At 52.6% G+C, this 18,064-nt stretch overlaps 2 protein-coding genes across 3 annotated transcripts; one reads left to right on the forward strand and one right to left on the reverse strand.

The window, feature by feature from the left end:
- Nucleotides 1-134: 134 nt before the first annotated feature.
- On the reverse strand, nt 135-6,893 carry SPINT2 (serine peptidase inhibitor, Kunitz type 2). 2 transcript variants are annotated; one of them, XM_015813892.1, is made up of 6 exons: nt 6,783-6,893; nt 3,930-4,094; nt 1,635-1,694; nt 1,382-1,552; nt 1,149-1,223; nt 135-727 (listed from the first exon to the last, which is right to left on the reverse strand). In XM_015813892.1, exons 1-6 carry the CDS (start codon nt 6,853-6,855, stop codon nt 561-563), a joined length of 711 nt encoding a protein of 236 aa, XP_015669378.1. In that variant the 5' UTR covers nt 6,856-6,893; the 3' UTR covers nt 135-560. The 2 variants fall into 2 exon arrangements, with proteins under 2 accessions (XP_015669378.1, XP_015669377.1); XM_015813891.1 differs by having other exon boundaries at nt 1,391-1,552; nt 6,783-6,873.
- A 1,396-nt stretch (nt 6,894-8,289) lies between these two features.
- LOC107285670 (protein phosphatase 1 regulatory subunit 14A) lies at nt 8,290-11,606 on the forward strand. Its single transcript, XM_015813893.1, has 4 exons — nt 8,290-8,508; nt 10,190-10,270; nt 10,876-10,908; nt 11,266-11,606. The coding sequence occupies exons 1-4, from the start codon at nt 8,290-8,292 to the stop codon at nt 11,380-11,382; spliced, it is 450 nt and encodes a 149-aa protein (XP_015669379.1). The 3' UTR covers nt 11,383-11,606.
- The last annotated feature ends 6,458 nt before the right edge of the window (nt 11,607-18,064 follow it).

Consider the following 18,064-nt stretch of genomic DNA (forward strand, 5'->3'; position numbering starts at 1 on the left):
TGATGTGGTAGGCAGCCCAGCGCAGCTTGAGGGAGGCCAGTACCTCTGGATCTCAGGTGGAGGCATTCTGCGGAAGCACAGGGGTGTGAACACCCCAAAAGTGTTTCCCTCCTCCTGAAGAAAAATGGCTTCAGCAGCCCCGCCACCCCTTGTTTCCCCAACAGAATCAACGTGTGCAGGGCCCAGGCCCGCCCACCAGAACTGCCTCTGCTGGACTCTCGGCCAAAGGAATCACCGGTGGTTCTGGCTGGGGATTCCCAGCTGCTTTCCCATGGCATGGAGAGGACCCAAGTGGGGCAGGGCTTTGTAGAGACCATTCACCAGAGGAAGGCGGGGGGGGGGGCTGTGGGTCAAGCGAGGAGGAGTCATCGCTAGCTCTGAAGGTGGGGGATACTGCCTGCAGCTCCTCCTGGACCCCTGTGGAGCAGGAGGATGCATATCGGCTGCAAAGGGTGGCGTTCCCAGGGAAAGGGGTGTTGCCCTACGAAGGCCGGCAAGGCAAAGCCGCCAGCTGCAGTATTTACATGCTGCTACGGTTCTCACTGAGGCAGCTCTCTCACTCAGAGGCTGTAGGCGTTACTCATCAGGTACTCTTTGTCATCCAGTGTGCTCCACACCGTTCCCACCGACAGCTCCGGGTTCTTCCGGCAGATCTTGACAAAGAAAACCACCATCGAGCCCAGCAGGATGGTCACCAGGATGGCCAGAAGGACTGCAAGGACCACAGCTGGGGAAGAGAAAGAGGCAGTGCGTCAGGCGCAGGGAAGGGAAGGGGCTTTGCCTTCACGAAGGCCGGCCGGGGAGCCTCCCTGCTTCCCACTTGGCTGGCAAGGCAACTGGTACGGCTTGGGCCTCCTTATCCAGAAGGAGAGGTTTTCAACCAAGGGCTGGAGAGAAGGGAACATGCACATGATGGGGTCTCCACCAGGACTGGAGGAGTTGTGGCAGCACAACGAGGGAGTCCTTGATTGGCCAGCATCCCCTCCCTCCTCAGGAGAACCGCTGCGGAGCTCTTGTGCCAGCAGCACCAAGAACAACTCTGCCAAGATACCCCAGAAAGCCCAGCCCCCTCCTGGATTGAGCTGGCCATTAAGCCGAGGTGCAGCATGAGATCCCACTTCCCTCCCAGATGAGGATTAGCTACGCACCTCTGGTGGAAAAGCTGAAGGGTTCGGGCAGGAGGCGAGGATGTGCACCTGCGTCTCCTGGCTCTTCTGTTATCTCTGAAGACAAAGAGAAACCGGTGACAAGGGGCAGGGCACAGGGGAGTTTGGGGAGCCCTGCTGCCCTTTTGGGGGTCGCTGGGGAAGCTTGGACTTTTCTAAACCATGTTGGGGTGGGAGGGCGTGCCAGCTGCTCTGGGAAGGGCGGCAGGTGTTACCTCCATCACCTCTGCACTGGCTCCAGCAGTGCTCCTCAAAGAGATAGTTGTTCTTGTTGCCACGGCAGCCCCCATAGACGAACGTCTTGCACGTCCGGCTCTCTAGGTCGAAGTACCAGCGGTGGAAGGAGGCCCGGCAGGGACCCACCACCCGGGGCGCAGCACAGAATTCTAGGAGGAAAGAGATGGATCAGAGAGCCCCCTGGAGGGAAGAGGACAGTCCAGGGCCCAGGGAAGGAAGGGTCCCTCTTACCTCTGAAGCCAGGCCTGTTTTCATAGGCCTCTGGGTGACGTCCGCCTTTTGATGTAGCCACTGGGGAGAAAGCAGAGCTGTTGGCCAGAGGCTGAAGACCAATGGTCATCCTTGGCAAAAGTTGACTCTTCCCAGCCACTCCCCCCCTTCCCAACCCTGAGCACTCCTAAGGTGCACTCCAAAGGTCCCAGAGGCCCATCTGCCCCACTCTCCAAAAGGCAGCCATTGCCAAGCAGAGGGTAAGACTCAACTTGCAGGAAGACCTCAGGTGCTCTCTGGCTTTGGAGGCTGTAGAAAACAGCCCCTCGCAGAGAATTTGGCCACCGGCAGCATTATTAAGGGGCTACAGATTGTCGAAGACCCTGGTCTCCAGCCCACCCGAGCTCTGGGAGCAGTTGCTCGAGCTCCCAATTTCTATTTTTTATTAACAAATATTTTATTGAGTTTTTTAAGGGTAACAAGGGATTAGGGTCAACAGAGGTAGAACAAAGGGAGACATACAAAAGGGTTAAACCAAAGGAAGGGGGTAAACACAAAAGTGGGATCAATCCCACAAAATAACTTCGCTTCAGCAAGTAAACCTGTCCGGGTATACATATTAAATCTTAATAATTACTCTAGTATTAAACAGCTTTCAATATAGTCATGTAAATAACAAGTTAATCAATATATCTCATTCATTTTACTAATTAACAATGCTTAATACTAATTAGTTGTAATAACTTTAACATAATATATTACTTATTGGTTATAATTTACTATATATCACAAATACGAAAAAAAAGAAAAAAAACCAAAAGACAAGTTCATACAAATAATCATGAAATATAAATACAAATTATCAATTATCTCTTTAAGTTTCATAACCTTTTCTCATTCTATCGTATTGCTAACCATTGGTAAAAATTTTCCCATGTTTTAAAATAAATTGTATCTTCTTTCTCTTTCATTTCTAAAGTTAATCTATCCATTTCTGCACATTCAACTATTTTTGTTATTATAATCTGATCAGATGGTAAATTTTCATTTTTCCAAAATTGGGCAAATGTTATTCTCGCGGCTGTTAACACATGTAATATTAAATACTCATTCTCTTTTCCAGAATTCAAGCCTAATATTCCTAGCAAACAGAGTTCTGGTTTAAATTCTATCTGTATTTTAATCATCTTTTCTAGCCACATATGAATCTTAAAACCAAAATTTCTTAGCATTAGGGCATATTCACTAGAGATGGTAATAAGTGCCTGGTTGTTGTTTACATTTCCAACACATATTTGATACATTTTTAAACATTTTATCTAATCTAACTGGTGTCATGTGCCATCTATAAAACATTTTATATAAATTTTCATGTGCAGCTGCTCTAGTAAGTTTAAAGTTCGGTCCCATAGTTTTTGCCAATCTTCTAAATCTATAGAATAACCAAAATTCTTTGCCCACACAGCTCGAGCTCCCAATTTCTGACCATTCTTCTAACCTCACGCATGAACCCGAGAGCCTTACTTTCAGTGGCTGGCCCACCAGGTACCACTGTTGCCTCTACGCTTCCACCTGGAAGTCAAGACAATTCCGGCATCAGATATCCAGCGCAATGGTCTTCTGGATGCAGGCCCACCAAAGGGCTTGGCCTGACCTGGATCTCTCCCTCATGCCCAGACGGAGGAGCCTCGGACAGACTCCCCTGGGGAGATCTCAGCCTCCGTTTGGCTACTGCTCTATGTTAGTGTTAAGATTTAAGCTGCATTCCTGATGGTGACCCAGAGCACATCCCTTGCCCGGAACCAACTGGGGATGCCAGGTCGTGGGAACTCCCACTTCTAGCACAAGGTGCTGTATTGCTCTGAAGGCAGGAGAAACGCTGCAAGCTGCTGGCTCTCAAGGCTGAGAATTTGGGTGTAGCGTAAGCCATGAAGCACGAAGGGGAGAAAGGCAGCAGGAGCATTATGCCCCTTGTAGTGGCAGGAATTCCTGGCCATAGGAAAAAAGGAAAGCAGCAGCAAACTTTGTGTTCACAAATACTTTGCCTCAAATCTCTCTGGCAAATCTCTGTGACATGCTCACCTGTGGGGGGGGGTCTGTGGTGCTCTCTGCACTGGATGGTTTTCTTGCAGACATTTTATTACCCAACTAGGTAACATCATCAGTTGCTAGTCTAGCATTAACATCAGATTAGCACTGATGATGTTACCTAGTTTGAGTAATGAAATGTCTTCAGGAAAACCACCAAGCTCAGGGAGCACCAAGGATCCTCATTTCAACCCTGAGCTACAAATATTCTCCTTTATTGATGCTCACCTTTGGCACATGTCTGGAAGCAGTCCTGTTCGGAGACGAAGTTGTTGAGATTGCCTTTGCAACCCCCAAAAATGAATTCCTGGCATGTCTGGCTTGTGGCATTGTACCACCACCGATGGAAGGATGCCCGACAAGGGCCCACCACCTTGGACAAATGGCATTGGTCTGAAAGCAGAGAGAGGTTCATGGGAGGAGGCAGCCTCAGAGGCCGGTGGCCTCCACAGCTCAAATATTGTTCTGATGGCATTTAGGGCCACTGCCACGCTCAGCTGCTGCCCACTCAGGGTGCCAACTCCCCCGGATTGGTCTGGAAAGGCAAGTAGGATTGTGAACCACCAGAAGTTATGAATGGGATGCTGAACTTGGACCAGCGGGATCCTTCATCCCCTCTGCCTCAGAAGGCTGATCTTGAAGAGATAAATTTGGGATACCTCCTTTGTAAGTCAACTTGCCTTAATAAAGCAGTCACAGTGGTCCTTTATCTGGGGGGGGATAGCATTCAAAATTCAAACTCTGAAACTTTTCCCTTGGCTTTTTTGCAAATGTACACTTTCATGTATCGGTAGGGCCGGCATAGTTATCCTACATTTTTATTCTCTTTTTGAAGATTTAAAGTATTTTCCTAATTCTAGAGTTGATTGTAGGAAACTGTTCTAGTGGAAGGTCCTTATCTGTGCATGTGACCATTTGTCCCAGGAGACTGGAAAACAACTTCTTTGCAAAAAAAACAGTTGTTGTTGTGGGGGGGGGAAACGAGTGGGAAGACCACAGTATCCTAAGACTCAGGGTTCCACCACTGGTAAAATTGGCTGGCCCCTCTGCAGAGACGGCTAAGGAAAGGAAGGCTGCCTCCCTGGATCACCTTCCTCGCCCACCAGCATAAGCAAGTCCCACAGGATTCTGACCACAGGATGGTCCGCTTGTGCCACAGCTGCAGTTTAGATTTTCCAGCAACCTGGCATGGCCCCATTTCCCCATTGTGTAGCTGGGAGACGGAGGGATTTTGGAGAAGGAAAGCTGAAGCAGGCCAGGCTCAAATGCACCTCTTCTGGCTGATGTCCTGCCAAAACCCTTTTTCCAAGGTCTAAATCTCAAGTCTTGCAAACAGTGCCTGGGCTGATTCCTCTCCCCCCCCCCCAGTGACTCACAAAAGAAAATGAGATCAGAACCCCCTAGTTACCTTTTGGAATTGCAGGGAAATAAAATCTGCAGGAGGAGCAATTTCCCCAAAAGTGGGGAAAGGTAACCTATGCACCTGGAAAGAAGAGAGGGCTGTGGTGGTGGTGGGGAGGTATTTAGAGAACAGAGGAGAATCTCATTCCACCACATGTGTTGCTTGGCGTGGGATTTATCACACTGTAACTACAGTTCTCTAGGCCTTTTCACTGTGAGATGCATACGAAACCTCTGTCTGTAACCTCACTCGTTTTAGGACAGAGCCCAAACTGAAAAGGGTCCAAATGCACCTTGGATTAATTTGAAAGCCTCCTTAACTTGCATTGAGTTTGAAGCTTCAGGCATACCAGTATAACCACGTTATGGCTATAAGATCCTCCAGTTTATGACTGACCTGAAGGAAATTTTGCAAGGGGCTAAGCCAGCCATTTTTCAGATGAACAGAATTAGAGATTTTGTGCAGAAAGAACTGGGCAGATCGTGAGCTTCAAAAAAGGAAGCCCTTAATTTCCTGCTTTGCTCCCCTCTTGCCATATTTGTGGCCCCAGGATCCCATCCAGATTGCTGCTGGCAAGGAGCCAACAGATTGGCCCACCAAAACCTCCCACAGCAAGAGGAAGTGCGGCGGGGAAGAACCTCCGCTCCTGACTGCAGAGGGAGGATTCTACTTCCTCCTCCTCCTCCTTGTTGCCCCAAGTTTGAGGCCTGCCCTGTGGCTACTTGGCCCTTGTAAAAAAAGGCAGCTGACAGCACCCACTGCCCCCCTTTGCTGGTCCAAGGGCACAGAGGCAATGCCAGCAGGGCCAGAGGCTGGACTGGTGTGGCAGGAGCCTTTGCTTAAAGGACGTCCAGTTGGCACCGGCTTCCTCCAGCAGACCATCACAGGGAGCCAGGTGACTCAGGCACAGGTTGCAGACCTCACCCGAACAGGCTGAACCGGTTCAGGGCTGCTTGGCCCATCCCACCCGATCAGATTTCACTGAACATCCTCCCATCCGTGGGAGTTCATCAGAAGGGCAAGCACCCCCCCCCCCCGCCCTGCTGGCTCCGGTCCAGGAAGATGCTTTCTTGTGCCCCCAACCCTGCCAGAAGAAAAGAACCCCTAGTGGGGGATTCAGCAGGACAACACAACCACTGGGTGCCTAAAGCCCCGATGGGTACAAGAGAGGCCTGGCGTCTCCTGTGTCTGGCAACGCCCGCTCTCTAGCAAAGTAGGACAACGTCTGGCGAGCACTCCAGAACGGGCTTCGGAAGCGCATCCACCCGCCGAGGGGAGCTACAAGGCTGGGGCCTGCTTGGCCGGGCAGAAAGGAGGCCCTCATCCCCCAGACCCAGCAGCCAAACGTGGCTGGGAAAGACGCGGGGGAGGGGGGAGGGAGAGGCGAGGGTTGGCTTTCTCTTCTCCTTCCCCTGCACCCCCCTCCCGGACTTGGGACCCCCGACAACGGGGCAGGGAACGGGGGGGAGGGCTAAAGCGAGTCGCAGCCGGCCGATCTTTTCGGGTGGGGCACGTCAAGACCAGCCTGCGCTGTAGAGACCTGACGTAGCGCCCTCGAGAGGGACAGGGCGTTGGCACCGGTCCGGATACAGCGCAACGATCCGCAACCAAGACTGGCCGCCGTTTCTGAGGTAACCAAGGGACGGGCAGGAGAGCAGCACCGGGCCGCGATTTCTTACCGGGCAGCGTCTCTGCGGCCGCCAGCGCAGCCGCCAACGTGATCAACAGCGCCAGACTCTTCTCTCGCCTCATCGTTCCGCCCTCCCGGACAAAGCTGCCCGCTGGGCCGCAACTGCCGCCGAACCCCGCAGGTGAGCCACGCCCATCGCATTCCGGGCGCCAATCACGGGGGCCGACGTCTGTCGCCATCGCACCTGTCTGGAGGGCGGGTAGGGCGGCCCACCTATTTTGCATAGGCTGCGTAGCAAACACGTGATGGTGGAACTCCCCACCGGTTGCAAAGTGGGAAAGTCCCGGATGGAGAAACCTGCAAGGTGAAGGCGGAAGATTCGGCAGGTGCAGTCGGGGCGGGACTACGGTCAGGTCCGCTGCTCCTGGTTCCCTCTCCCGCCGCACAGAACCCTCGCGGGATGCCTAGTTCCGGGATGGCTTCGGTGGGAACCCTTATCCCCTTTTCGTTTCTCCGCCGCCGCCGGTTCCATCCTCCGACTTGGGAAGAGGGTGCTGGGATCGGCCCAGGACCCGGAGTAGAAGCGGGAGCCCCTTTCCCTTCCCCCCTTTCCCCCTCCATCTTCAGCATTCCAGCCTACCATTTGCCGAGGCGCGGGTTGGGGGCTCCCGCAGCCCCCTATCGCGCTCGGAAAGCCGCTCTGTTGGAAGCGCGACACGGTCAGGGGGGGCAGCGCTTGCCTTAGCCCCGACCGCGGGGAGACTTCCTGAAGAAGTCATACCTCTTGGGAGTTTCGGGGGGGGGGTCGTTTCACTGAACGTACTTGCATAATGACTTGGCTATTATAGAACGGCCAAGGCTGGGGACTCGAAGGAAGGGGCCCCTGGCCGTCCCGCTGGGGCCGAGACAGCGGGCCGATGAAGCCTCTCTAGAACGCTGCGGCCGCGTTCTCAGCCTGAGTCCGAATCAAACGATCCGCGCAGAGCAGCGTGGCTTGCCCTCTCCCCTGCCCTGTCTGGCGGCAGGAACTCGAAGGGGCAAACTCCGACTTTTCCCAGAGGTGGGTCCAGAGGCGGGTGAGGACAATCGAAGGCGAGGACTTCGTAGGCCGGCTTCTTCGGAGAGAAGGGCCGGGCTGGCCACACATTAAAAAGGCGTGGGGGGGAGGCCTAACAGATGGCGGAATGCCGGGCCCAAATCTTACTAACCGGCGTTACTTCAGAAAACGTTAAAAGGGCGAGGAGGGGGAAGAGGTCAGGCGACCGCGCATTGCTGTAAGGCGATTAGAGCCCGAGGTCGCTGAGGCCCCTTCCCGGTAGCAGCACAGAAGGATCAGCTCCGGAAAAGGGAGGCCCGCGAAGTTGTTCGGCTCCTGTCTTCGAGCCTCATCTCTCAGGGAGGTCCGCAAGAATGGCCGGGAGACCGGTGGGGCCCCGCCTCTGGCTCAGAGCAAGACGGCCCCCCACCCCGAGGGAGGGTCTGGAAGCCAGAGCTCCGCCCCGGCTGCTATAAGGCGCGGGAAGCCGGCGGACTCGCCGTCTATTGGGGAACGAACGATGGCGGCGGATCGGGTGGGGAGGCGCTTGGGGCGGGCGTCGCCGGCCCGCTCTACCGGCCTCTCTCCCGGAGGCAGCCGCGCGGAACGGACAGCCAGCCCAGGCATCCAGAGGCGCCAAGCGCGGGTCACGGTTAAGTATGACCGACGGGAGCTGCAGCGGCGCCTTGACACGGAAAAGTGGATCGACGGCCGGCTGGAGGAGCTGTACCGAGGACGGGTGAGGGGGACGCCGGGCTGAGCGAGAGGATTCGCGGTCTTGTCCTTCGGGGGGATGCTTCCGCCCCCCTCCCGCGCGTCCAGACTGCCCGCCTGGGACGGAGCAACTCTTGTGGCCAAAGGCAGCTGCGGCCTCGTTCAGTTTCCTGGCCTGCTGGAAGAGAGCCGGCCTTCAATGCTGAACTGGTTCCTCGAGGCCATGAGGGGGTTAACGTTAAGGCTGCTTGGGACCCCCTCCCCTCCCTCCCTCCCTCCCAACTGCTAGTGCTCCTGGGGGGACTGGGGAGCCATCTGCCTTGTTGGGAGGCACATCTGTGGGGGTTGCCTACCTTTAAGGCTGCCAGGAGGCGCTTTAATTGCAGCAGCTCGCAGCCCTTCCGGTGAGCGGTCTTGGTCCAGCCTTGCATTGAGCAGGGTGGTTGCTGCTAGTTTTGCTCAGTGTGATTTTAAGGCTCAGGAGATTGAAGGTTGCTGGTGGTTCTGGGCCAGGAGAGGGGAAGCTGCCCTCGGAAATAGAAGGGACTGGGGGCTGTCACCTTTGGTCACCCATTCAGGGGTCTTTCCAGGAACCAGATATTTGCGCCCTGGCTTTTCCTGGGATCTCAAGGACAAATTCAGAAATGCCCTCCTCAATCAATACATGGGAAGACCCTGTGTGGGCTGTGGAGCAGGCAAGACTGAGCAAGAGATCAACTTCCATCAAATTCAGGCTGGAATCCCCAGCTCCAAGGTTCTTTCTGGCCCCAGGGCACCTTGGCTTGGAAATGAGGCCAACCTGGCCAGGGCAGATGGGCTTGCAGAGGAGGGTCTCCTCGTCCTCCTCCTCCTCCTCCTCCTCTTTCTAGGGAGGAATGTGCATCTCCCGCCTCCGGATGCTGACATTTTCCTTGCCTAGAAAGGATTCCTCGGGGTGGGGGTGGGGAGCCTGGCCTAGCTATAAAAGAGACATCTCCAATCCTCCCATGAAAGGAGCGAGAGTTACCATCTGGCTTGCTTTTTTGCCTCCCCAGGGAGTCTGGGAGGGGAGCAGCTCAGCTGGCAGGCCAGCTCTTCTGAGGGAAGCAAGCCCTGGGCAGCGGTAGACTGTTGCTCCCATTCAGGGGCTTCTTGGTGCAAGGGGCAGCAGTGGCTGTGACTCTCCTCTTTCCCCCTGCACACTTTTCAGGGAGGTTGCAGAGAAAGGTTTTTGCACCGGAGACTTTTACAAAGAGACTGGACAGCCATTTGCCTGGAATGCTTGAGCAGAGAGTTGGACCAGAAGACCTCCAAGGTCCCTCCCAGCTCTGTTATTCTGTTAAGGGGTACAGATGGAACCAGGCTTTTCAAACTGGATCAATTACTTATCACGTGGTGGGAAGACGGGAGCAACGGCCTAGGAGTATTTATGCTCCCAGGAAAAGCAGCAGCTACATCTCTGGGATGTTGTAGGGGTGAGATGCTCCTCCTCTTGCCTAAAAAGGGGGATGCGGGTGGCCCTGCGTTTTGGAAGCTTTGGAAGCTTTGTCGTTCCAGATGTTTTCAAACTAGGAAATGTGTCACCGAAGGAAGAGCTGTGCAAGTCGGAGAGCCTGGGCTATTGTTAAAAAGCCTCCCTCTTGTGAGACCTCATAACTCATGTTCATAACTCTTGTCCGGATGTTACCGTGTTCCAAGCCCTTTAGCCTGACTTGATCTTGTGGCAGGAAGACGAGATGCCAGATGAAGTCAATATTGATGATCTCCTGGAGATGGACACAGATGAGGAAAGGGCAAAGAAGTTACAGGTAAGCTGCCTTCACATTACCAGGTCTGCTGACTCACAAGGCAGGAATCCTGAATTGGCACCCTTGACTGGATCCTATCAGCAAGAGTGGAAGGAAGGCAAAAAAGTTCAGATTTGAGTTTATAAACCCGGCAGGGACAGAGCAAGCAGCGGAGTGTACAGGGAGCTCTTATGCAGATGTGCACAAATTCTGAAGACGTTGCTGCTCTAAGAGGTGAAGCTCTTTTCCTGAACCAAATGATCAAATGATCCTTCATGCTCATTAGCAAAATGCTGGTGCTAATTTCTGAGCACTGAGAATGAGGCATAGATTCATCTCACTCCGCACTATTTATTAATAAGCATACCTGATGTGGAGTTAGCCTAGGCCATGCCATTTTGTTAATAAATAGAAATTAGGATGTGAACAGGATAAGAAAAGGGAACTGGGGATCTAAGGGTTCACTACAGAAGAGAAGGCCCAGGGAATCTGAGCCATGGGGAGAGATTTTCCTGGTTTAGTTCAAGAATAAACCTGGGAAAGGGGCTGGAAATGAAAAGGGCTGGACGAATAAATGCTGGATCCCCCATCCTTTGGGGCTGTTCCTCACTGTAACTTTTTTCTAGGGCACCTTGGAGTCATGCCACAACAACATAGAGGTGGGTGTCCACTTTCTGAGCACCAGCAATTGCTGGCTTTGATCTGGGTCCTGTGGAACATATATGCCTGCCAAGGGTAGGGTTTGCTTTCCCCAAGAGATGTCCCACTTCCAGCTGCTGTGTAATAGTTGAGGAAAGGCTCCCTTTCATCCTTTGGGCTCCCCAGCCTTCCTCCCACCCCATGACTCCCTGAGGAGGCTCCCTTGCAATACCTGGGGATCTGGTTGCTCTTGGTCTGATCCTGGGAGTCCCTACTGGAGGGAGATCCCTTTTCTGGCAGGGTTCCCCCAGTGCCAGACATCAACTTCACCTTACTGGAGAAGGATGGTAGGACTCAACCTCCTCCCCCCCCCCCAGGACTTCACCAGAGAGTTGCTGGAGAAGCTGAGAGGCCTCCGAACTGAACATGTTCTCCGTCGGACAAGTCCCAGCAGCCAGAGGAACATGGAGCAGGACCCCAAAGTCCCACAGTGACCGTGATGCTGGAGAATTGCTGAGCTGCTGGAAGAACTTGCTGCTGTCTCCCTGCCTACACTAGGATGGACTGGCTCCATGGTCTGCAGGGCGCTGGCCTCAACCACCTCCACCCTGCTGGGAAGGTCTCCCTGGCCCTTTTGAACTTCTCCCCTTTCTGGTGGATGGCAGGCTCTGCTGGGCCCCCTCCCCACAATAAAGTGCTCTGTCCCCCAGAAGCTCAACTGTTGCCTATGCCAGAGAGGTGGGGGAGGTGGAGCCTTATGATGATTGGGACCCTTGTGGGGGAGAACTTGGCCAGGATCGGGTTTGCCCCCTGTGAAGCTCTCTGTACGTTTGTGGCCATCACCCAAAAGCTGCGCCTGTGTTTGCATGCTCTTGGCTAGGTTTTCTCTGGCTGGGCACATTTGGCACAGTCTGCCTGATTGTCCAGGGCCATGAAAACTCAGAAATGGTTTCCTTGGCCAATCCATTCCTCAGCAGTCACCCTGTAGCTGGTGGTGAAGGCAACAGGCTATACTCGTCTCACAGCGGTGACCCCAGCCAGCCTTTCCCCATTTCGGACAACCCCCTCAGTCAGACAGAGGCCTCCTCCCCTCCCAGCTGGGACCCAGAGGGGGATTGTTACTTTCTGGGTTAGAAGCTGCTTCAGGAGACCAGGAGCACTTTGCGCTTCCTCCTTGCCTGGAGGTCTGCATGGTCCGCCAGCAGGTGGGGGGGATCCCACATGTTCAGCCCACCTGCCTGCAACTGGGCCTGCGGCAGCCCACTCAATCCAGTCCTCCCTCGAGCCTCTGGATCCCCCAGCATTATCTGGCTATAGAAGGGTTTCTCCCAGGCCCCACAGATGTCTGTGCGCATATGGCTCCCCACGTGCCCACCCTTCTTGCCATTACTGTCTCTGCGAGTCAATCTGTGCCAGCTACTGCCTGCCTCAGTCCAAGCAGGCGGGGGGGGGGAGATCCTTTCCCCAGGGAAGAGGCTTGCAAAGGGAAGCCAGGCCAGGCCCTCCCTCCTCCCATGGCTGGTCCAGCAGACACTGAAGCCACTGAAGCCCTTATTTGGGAACAGGCAGAAGCTGGAGAGGGGAGGGACTTGCCAGAGCCCTGGGCGGCCAGCTCAGCTTGGCCCTTGTGGCCTCCTGTGGCCTAGAGATGCCCACAGCCTCCCCCCTCAAGAAAGGGCTTTTTCTCCAGAGGGGTTGGCATGAGGGGGAGTGCTGGATAAGGGCAGGAAGGGGGGTGCAGTCTGCATTGGGGGCTCCTTTTCAGGGCCTGCTATGGCAAATGACTTTTTCCTCAATTCTTCCTCCTCTTCAAAAAGATTCTTATTGAAATTTTGAAAGAGAAATACTCCCCCCATATAAACCCCCACAGCATACAAAACACAGCCATCTACTTAATGTATGTTAAAATATTATTCCCCCAAAAAACCAACCCCAAATTAGGCACAAAACATCAAAACTTTAATCCCAATCTGCATATAATGTTAATTGTATAATGTGCAATCGTAAAGTTAACATTGAATTAACTCACTTCATTGTCTTTTACACTTGATTGTTTTATAGTGAAGTGAATTAATGTTTAGTGTCCGAATACAATGAGATTAAGTTTGTGTGTGTGTGTATAAATACATTTAGGTCAAACATAATTGTTTAGTTTTGCAGATGTTATGATTTATTCTTATGTGCTGTTGGGCACCCAGAGTTGCTGTGGTGAGAATCAAATAAACGAGTGGCCCGAGCATGTTCAGCATATTCAGGGAAGGATAGAGTGAGTTTGTTCCACAGATCAGTCTTGAGCCAAAATAGAACAAAGCCCCAAATCACCAACTGCAGCCTTGGGCGTTTGGGCTGTTGCCATTCTCCTGCTCTTTACCTCTTACTCCAGACCCCCAGTTTGGTGACTTCTCTGGCACTGCGGGTGGGGGCACTTTGCAAATTAAAAGTCCGTGCTCTGGCCTTGCCAAGCCTGCCCTGCCTGGCCCTGGACCTTGTGGCATTCCTGTCGTGGCAAAGGCTTAACGGGAAGGGCCATGCTGACTCCTCATGCTCCTGTGGTCAAGAGCAGACACCATCCATTTTCTCCTGGTTTGCCAGATCCTTGCTTTCCCTTTCCTGTAAGATCCCAGACCCCAAACAGGTTCACTGCCTACTGGAAAAAGAGCCTTTCCACTCTTGCTCCCCAGGCTGTCCCTGGTTTCATCTGCAAAATGCGATCCTCCTGGTGACTAAAACCATCTTTGCTCACTTCCGGATTCAGGAGCAATTCACAACCAGTAACAGTGGCCTTTGTTGCCCTGTGAGACACATGGGCAAAAGCCTGAGTGCTGTCATTCTAAGGGAGCAAAAAAGGAGCCAGGAGGCCAAGCTTTGCCTTGCCATATTAGGGTTATTGGCAGTCTGTAGACAGCAGGGAGGCATCGCAGTCCCAAAGGGATCTCTTGCCAAAACTGATTTCAGGTTGATTGGGCCCCAATTAACCTTTGGGATCTGCTTCTCTTGAGTTACAGCAGGAACCACCAATTGAAACTGGTAGCTTCCCCTGGTCTATATACCATGCAGCGAGCCTTTCCCCGGCTTCAAAGGCAGGCAACTGGTGCGCTTGGGAAGACCCCTGCCCTTCTGCCAGATGGGGGCCTCTCACCTGCTTAGGCTCTGGCAACTGGGGCAGTGGGGCCTGTGAGCTGATCCAGCACAGCAATTCCAGGGTTGCTGGGATGATTTTCTTACAGCTGTGCGAAGACCTGGGGCCTGCCTTGCCTTTGGTGCAAATGGCTTTGCAGAATCCACTCATCTAAATCAGCTATAATGTTAATTAAGTGCAACCACCTATTCTCTAACTGACCTGGCTGTCTTTGCTGCCAAAGAAGGGCCAGCTGATGCCACTAGAAAGTGACTTTGACCCAGGACCTTGGGATGGTCCTGACCTTTGCTCATGCCAACCTTCTGTGGCTTTGGAGAGCAAACTGAAGGTGTGCAAATGGGCACACAGACCCCGCTGTGCTTGAGCACCTCTCTTCTACCTCACCTGCTGCAGGGCCCAAGGCCCTAGGAGTGCCTGGGAGGACCTTTCAATGGTACCTGTGATGTCCCCAGGGGTTCTGCTTGCCTCCTGCTGCTCCCCAGCCTCTTCCCCTTCTTGCCTGAGCAGAAGGAAAAGAGGTGCTGAGGAGAACCAGGGAGCTCCTATGCTGGGCCAAGAAAGGGGAGGCGGCCTTGCTCCACCCACCCTTGGAAGGTAATCCCTTGTCCCAACCACAACACAATCTCACTTTGGCTCAGTCCCACCTACTGCCCTTCCTCCCTTCTTCCCCACTCTGAATTGGTGCATAGCCATATGTTCCCGGGTGGGTTAGAGTATTGGGTGTTTCCTTTGCTGTCTTTTCATGACCTTACAACCATGGGTCTGCAAGTGGCCAGAGAGAGCGGGGCCATCTGCACGTCTTCACAATTGCTACTGTCCCCTTCAACAAAAGAGCTCATGTGCTTTCCACCCCCAGCCTGTGAGCCATAGCCAAAGGAGCTTGCCCTTCCACCTCAGAGCAAAATTGTGCCCCGATTACAGTGCAAGCTGTCTGAAAGAGCCCCCTTCCCAAATTATCTCCTGCTACCCAAAACCAAGAGATGTGTGGCAGCAATTTTTCAGACTAGCATGTGTAATTAAAAGTAACCAGCTTTTGTGAGTTAGTTTTCTTCATCAGATACATAAAGTCTCCATGTGCTCGTCTGAAAATCCTACTAGAGGGCAGACTAGAGACTAACATATACAGTATTTTCGTCTCCTACCTCTTCTAAAAGTGCTTTGGGATGTGCCTGAGGCAGGCCGGGAATTTCCATCACTTTTTTTCTAAATTGATTTCAGCAATGCTAATAAAGGAAACGAGGGTCATATAAATTAGTGGGGTTTTTTAGCTTCCCGGTTCAAGGGGACAGGTATGTTAGTGATGAAGATAGACCACTCATACAATAGGGTAGTTAGTAGGTCAAGAACATAGAATCAAAGGCCGGAAAGGACTTCGGAGGTCTTCTAACCTAATCCAACCCCTTGCTCAAGGCGTTTGCATCAGGAATTTGTTTTCTGCTTCCTGTTCCATCCAAGTCCAGGACTCTCTTTGTAGAAATAGGATCCTGGACTTTAACGTTGCAGAAGACCCAATACTGGTCTTCATTTTAACATCTTTGTCATTATAGTACTGATGGCGTGGGCCACTTCTCTGGGATTTAGGGATGCAGGTGGCCAGTGCCATCCTGTGGTCTTCTTTAAGAATTGCATGTCCAGGACTCCCCTTTTACAGCACTGAATTATTCATTTTGATAAAAATTCATTTTTACATTTTATTTTTTCTCAATGTTAAATGATTTATTTTGTGAGAATGACTTGTCTTAGAGGAGGGAGAAGAGCTCACTTTGGCCTGAAATCCTATTTTGGGATTCCCACCTTTGTATTGCCAGGCTGGCTGCCATGGTTCACTCACTCAGGGACGTCCCTAGGAGAAAGGGAGGGCACCAGGGGAGGGACACGCACCCCAGCAAGCACCTCCAACCCACCGCAGAAGCGGTTTCTGGGTAAGGGCTCCTCCAGTACAGCCTAGCCTTGGAGTAGGGAGCCCTCTTGATGTTCAGTCAAGCCCAGGCTGCCTCTGGCTATAAGTGATCCTTTCCCAGCCCAGCACGAATGCTCTCCTCTTTCTTGACTGGTAATAAGGTAGTGAGAAATCTCACTGGACTCCTCTGGGACCCACTCCATCACAACAGAGCAAAGGCCACCCCCCCCCCCAGAAGTGGATTGAGGCTGTTGTAAATGTTTTGTTTCTAAAAAGCTGAGATACAACCAAAACCAATACCAGGAAGGCAAGCGGGGTACCCATCTCTGCAGCTGCCATTGGGGAAGCAATGGGTTAGATCAGCAGGGCTCCCCCCAATTCTGCAGGTGCCCTGCCACTGCCCCCATGTGCAAGGAGGAAAGGGCTTCCCATGACAGGGGGCTGCACCCAAGAGCTGCACGTTGACCAAGGCCGGGAGAGTGGATCACCTGGGGGGGGGGAATCTTCATTGACTGCTTCTCTTCTAGGTAGCCCCTCCAAGGATGCCCAACGGGCCTCCTGTGCCTGCTGGTATCTCATTCTTGGGATTAGGCAGGCTCGCTCTCCAGGCCACGCATGATCTGCCCAAGGCCAAGGTTTGGCCAGCCCAAGACCTCTTTGGTGGCCGTGCCTAGGCTGCCCTTTTGAGCTCAACAGACCAGTGCTATGCTCAGCCATCCAACATCATCTCCCGAGGCCTGATTCTGGTCAAACTTACAGCAGCAGCTATTGTCTTTTGGGAAAAGGGTCTCTTGGCTTCAACTGTTGGGACTCAAGCAGACCACCTTCATCTTCTCAGCCAGCCCCTCCCCCAAGCATTTAGGCTGCTGGTTCTTCCAAGGTCAGTTTTCTCTGACCCTTTCCCCACCACTCCTCATCCCTGCCAAGCATTCTACTGTGGCTGGAAAGCTATGAATGGTAACCTGGTTGACTGCGCCCTTCTGCCTCACAATGGGAATATTTGAAATAATTCCATACCAAAGTAAGCTGGGTGGCAACCTTTAAAACCACTGCATCATTTAATGCCAGCAGTACAACGATCGGAGTCTTGAGTCTGGACATTGTTGGAAGACGCACGTGTGATAAAAAAAAAGCAAACAGCCATGCAACCAAAAATCACTGTAAAAATACCAGTACAATATATACAAATCCCTTTTCAAATAATATGTACATTTTATAGCATTTTTATAAAGCACTGGCAAATTTCATTGATAACCAAGATTTGGGTCTAAGTGAATGGATCTTGATTTACAAAAGTCAGATTGTACAATATCACAGAGCATCTATGTCCCTAGGCAGGTTCACAAGACAGAATACTTCACAAAGAGCACATTCCTTGACAAGCTGTTCATTGGTTCCAGGATCAGGATGGCTTCTCCACAGGGACATGCCCACTCCGGACAAGTTTCAAAAGGTTCCTTGGAAATCTGCTCCAGCCCTTCTCCATTTCTGGACTCCAGTGTGTTTGCATACAAAGCCTCCCCAGGTAAGTGGCTGGAAACTGGCAAAGTAGGAAACCGGCTTGGCTTTCCCAGAAAGCTAGCTTGCATTTGTACCAAAAGGACATAACTTTCTCTCCCTTCCAAGCGAGTTCTACACTGTGTTACATTCCCTGGGCAAAAAAAGGAAGAGTAGGAATCACCAAGGCAGAGAGAGAAAAACAATACACTGCAAAATGTTTTGACCCCCCCCCCCCGCAATCCATTTCAGATTAAACACTGCAAAGCCTGGGCATGAACCCTGCTCCTGTCACTCACACCCTGCAGTCTGTCAAGCTGAAAAGCCCCAAGCTGCCAAAGGATTCTTACCCCTCGGTTTCTAACAGAGCCAGCAGCTCTTCTGCATGCACTTCACAGAGAAGCCACAATCCCGGGCTGCTCATTTGCTCTGTGGGGAAGGTGGGCCTTTTCTGCTGACAGGGGCATCCCTCGGGCAGAAAAGAGGCTGCCTCTTAGCCCCAACAGGCCCAGATAGCTCAGCCCGTTGCTGAGAGGGAGGACCAAGAGCCGTATGGTGGAGTCTCCAAATTGCCTGTCTCAAGAGCACACCAGCGCACACAGATGCTCATCTTGCCAGGCCGGATCAGGGCAAAAGGTCA

This window comes from Protobothrops mucrosquamatus, unplaced genomic scaffold (genome assembly GCF_001527695.2).
Source record: "Protobothrops mucrosquamatus isolate PMUCROS unplaced genomic scaffold, P.Mucros_1.0 scaffold201, whole genome shotgun sequence".
Classification (NCBI taxonomy): domain Eukaryota; kingdom Metazoa; phylum Chordata; class Lepidosauria; order Squamata; family Viperidae; genus Protobothrops; species Protobothrops mucrosquamatus.

Excerpts from the sequence above, each read along its gene's own strand:
- SPINT2 (XM_015813892.1), bottom strand. The coding sequence starts at position 6,855 with ATGAGGCGAGAGAAGAGTCTGGCGCTGTTGATCACGTTGGCGGCTGCG. Across the intron at positions 1,224-1,381 it reads CCAGTGCAGAGGTGATGGAG|AGATAACAGAAGAGCCAGGA; the intron begins GTAACACCTGCC and ends CTTTGTCTTCAG. Across the intron at positions 728-1,148 it reads CTTCAGCTTTTCCACCAGAG|CTGTGGTCCTTGCAGTCCTT; the intron begins GTGCGTAGCTAA and ends TCTCTTCCCCAG.
- LOC107285670 (XM_015813893.1), top strand. The coding sequence starts at position 8,290 with ATGGCGGCGGATCGGGTGGGGAGGCGCTTGGGGCGGGCGTCGCCGGCC. Across the intron at positions 8,509-10,189 it reads AGGAGCTGTACCGAGGACGG|GAAGACGAGATGCCAGATGA; the intron begins GTGAGGGGGACG and ends ATCTTGTGGCAG. Across the intron at positions 10,909-11,265 it reads CATGCCACAACAACATAGAG|GACTTCACCAGAGAGTTGCT; the intron begins GTGGGTGTCCAC and ends CCCCCCCCCCAG.